A 1,579-nucleotide genomic window follows, 5' to 3' on the forward strand; every position below is an offset into this window, starting at 1 on the left:
CCCCCAGCTGGCTCTGAAGAATAAATGGCCATGTCACGACAAGGGGCTGAGACCATCTCTAAGGGCTGGAAGCAACTGGCAGCGGACAGCCAGGAAGAAGCTGGGTCTTTAGTCTTGGAGTTGCAAGGAAGTGAATTTTGCCCGCAACCTGGGTGCTGTGACGGGACAGACACCCCGGTCCCCTGATGGACATGAACAACCTTTAGAAGCCCTGAGGTGAAAAGGGAAGTCACCGCAAGGAGGCCAGCTCAAAATGTAAGCCACAAGGTTTATTTCTCTCTGTGGTGTGGATCAGCTAGGTCTGTGAGTGCCCCCTGCCTGAAGGTGCCTCCTCGTCCCCTGTGCCCAGCCCCACTCCAGTGGTAATCCGCAGGGGCTTCCTGACCCTTCAGGCCATGGGGCAGGGGAGAGGAGTGCTGAAAGACATAGGAGGTTCCCAGTGCCCTGAGGGAGGTTCCCTGTGCCCCTGCTATCACGGATTGCACTGGGGATGCAGCGGAGTGGCTTAGCTCCCTCAGCCTCCCTACTCTGAGAGGGGGCAGGGCTGGAGCCAATACTGGGTCTTCATTACAGATAAGGGAAGTGAGGGTTTCCCAAGGGCATGTGTGTGTGTGTGTGTGTGTGTGTGTGTGAGAGAGAGAGAGAGACAGGGCCCAGGGGAGTTGGAAGGGCCTTACGGCGTAGCTGGTTCAGGCTTTAGCTGACAGGTGGGAAAACTGAAGCCTATAGATGTGGCAGCAGATGACAAAGGACAGAACTGTCCTTGGGGCCAGGAGACTGAGGTCAGGGCCAGGCCCTGCTCCCTGCACCTCTTCAATGCTGGGTACGACTCCATTCCATTGTGGGCTCTCTGAGTTTAATGACCTCCCAAAGGCCTAAGCGCCGGGGCAGATGGCGCGCCTGCTCTCCAGGGAGGCCGAGAAGTCCCGGGTGGCAGAGAAAAGTGCAGAGCAGGGCAAGGGGCATCCTGGGAGGACGACAGGGCCCAGGGACTGAAGGACACACCCTGACATCGACCTGGTATCTTCTAGGAAAGAAACCACTGTGGGAGCGTGCGCGACAGAGGTCCCCAGGGACACACCACTCAGGTGCCACAATATGGGGATGGGCGGGGACACTGGGGAAGGCCGCCCCAGAGGAAGGTGGGGCGTGGGCTGGGACCAGAGGGGCAAGGCTGGACTCCACAATCTCCTACTCCGAGGACTCCTTGGGCATATATGCCACATTGTCATAGGCGGGGGGCGGAGAGGCCGCTGGGCTGGGGATGTTGAAGTCTGTGCTGAAGGCGTTGGGCAGGAAAATCACAGGCTGGAAAGAGAAAGAAAACCCAGTAAAATGCCCAGTTCCCTGGAGCCTTCAGGGAGCTGTTACAATAGTGCCCTCGTGTGGGCAATCTGAGAATGGCACCCCAGTACTGAATTCTGCGAGTCTAAATGAAACACCGAGAGCTGTCATCTGTTCAAGAAATAGCTCAAACACAGGTGCCAAAGCCCACTACGATCCAGGCCTTGGGAGCAAAACAGTGAACAAAACAGACAAAGGTCCTGCTTCTCGAGGAGCTAGCGTTCTGGAGCTCTTT

At 57.2% G+C, this 1,579-nt stretch overlaps 1 protein-coding gene across 4 annotated transcripts in view; it reads right to left on the minus strand.

The window, feature by feature from the left end:
* Window positions 1-1,123: 1,123 nt before the first annotated feature.
* MS4A15 (membrane spanning 4-domains A15) overlaps window positions 1,124-1,579 on the minus strand; it is a 10,387-nt gene continuing 9,931 nt past the window's right edge. For all 4 annotated transcript variants that reach the window (XM_027766407.1, XM_006163813.3, XM_027766406.1 and 1 more), the window contains one exon: window positions 1,124-1,308. In XM_027766407.1, the coding sequence (XP_027622208.1) occupies window positions 1,192-1,308 (117 nt within the window). In that variant the 3' untranslated portion in view covers window positions 1,124-1,191. The remainder of the gene's footprint in view (window positions 1,309-1,579) is intronic.

This window comes from Tupaia chinensis, unplaced genomic scaffold, assembly GCF_000334495.1.
Source record: "Tupaia chinensis unplaced genomic scaffold, TupChi_1.0 Scaffold143204_1, whole genome shotgun sequence".
Taxonomy (NCBI): domain Eukaryota; kingdom Metazoa; phylum Chordata; class Mammalia; order Scandentia; family Tupaiidae; genus Tupaia; species Tupaia belangeri.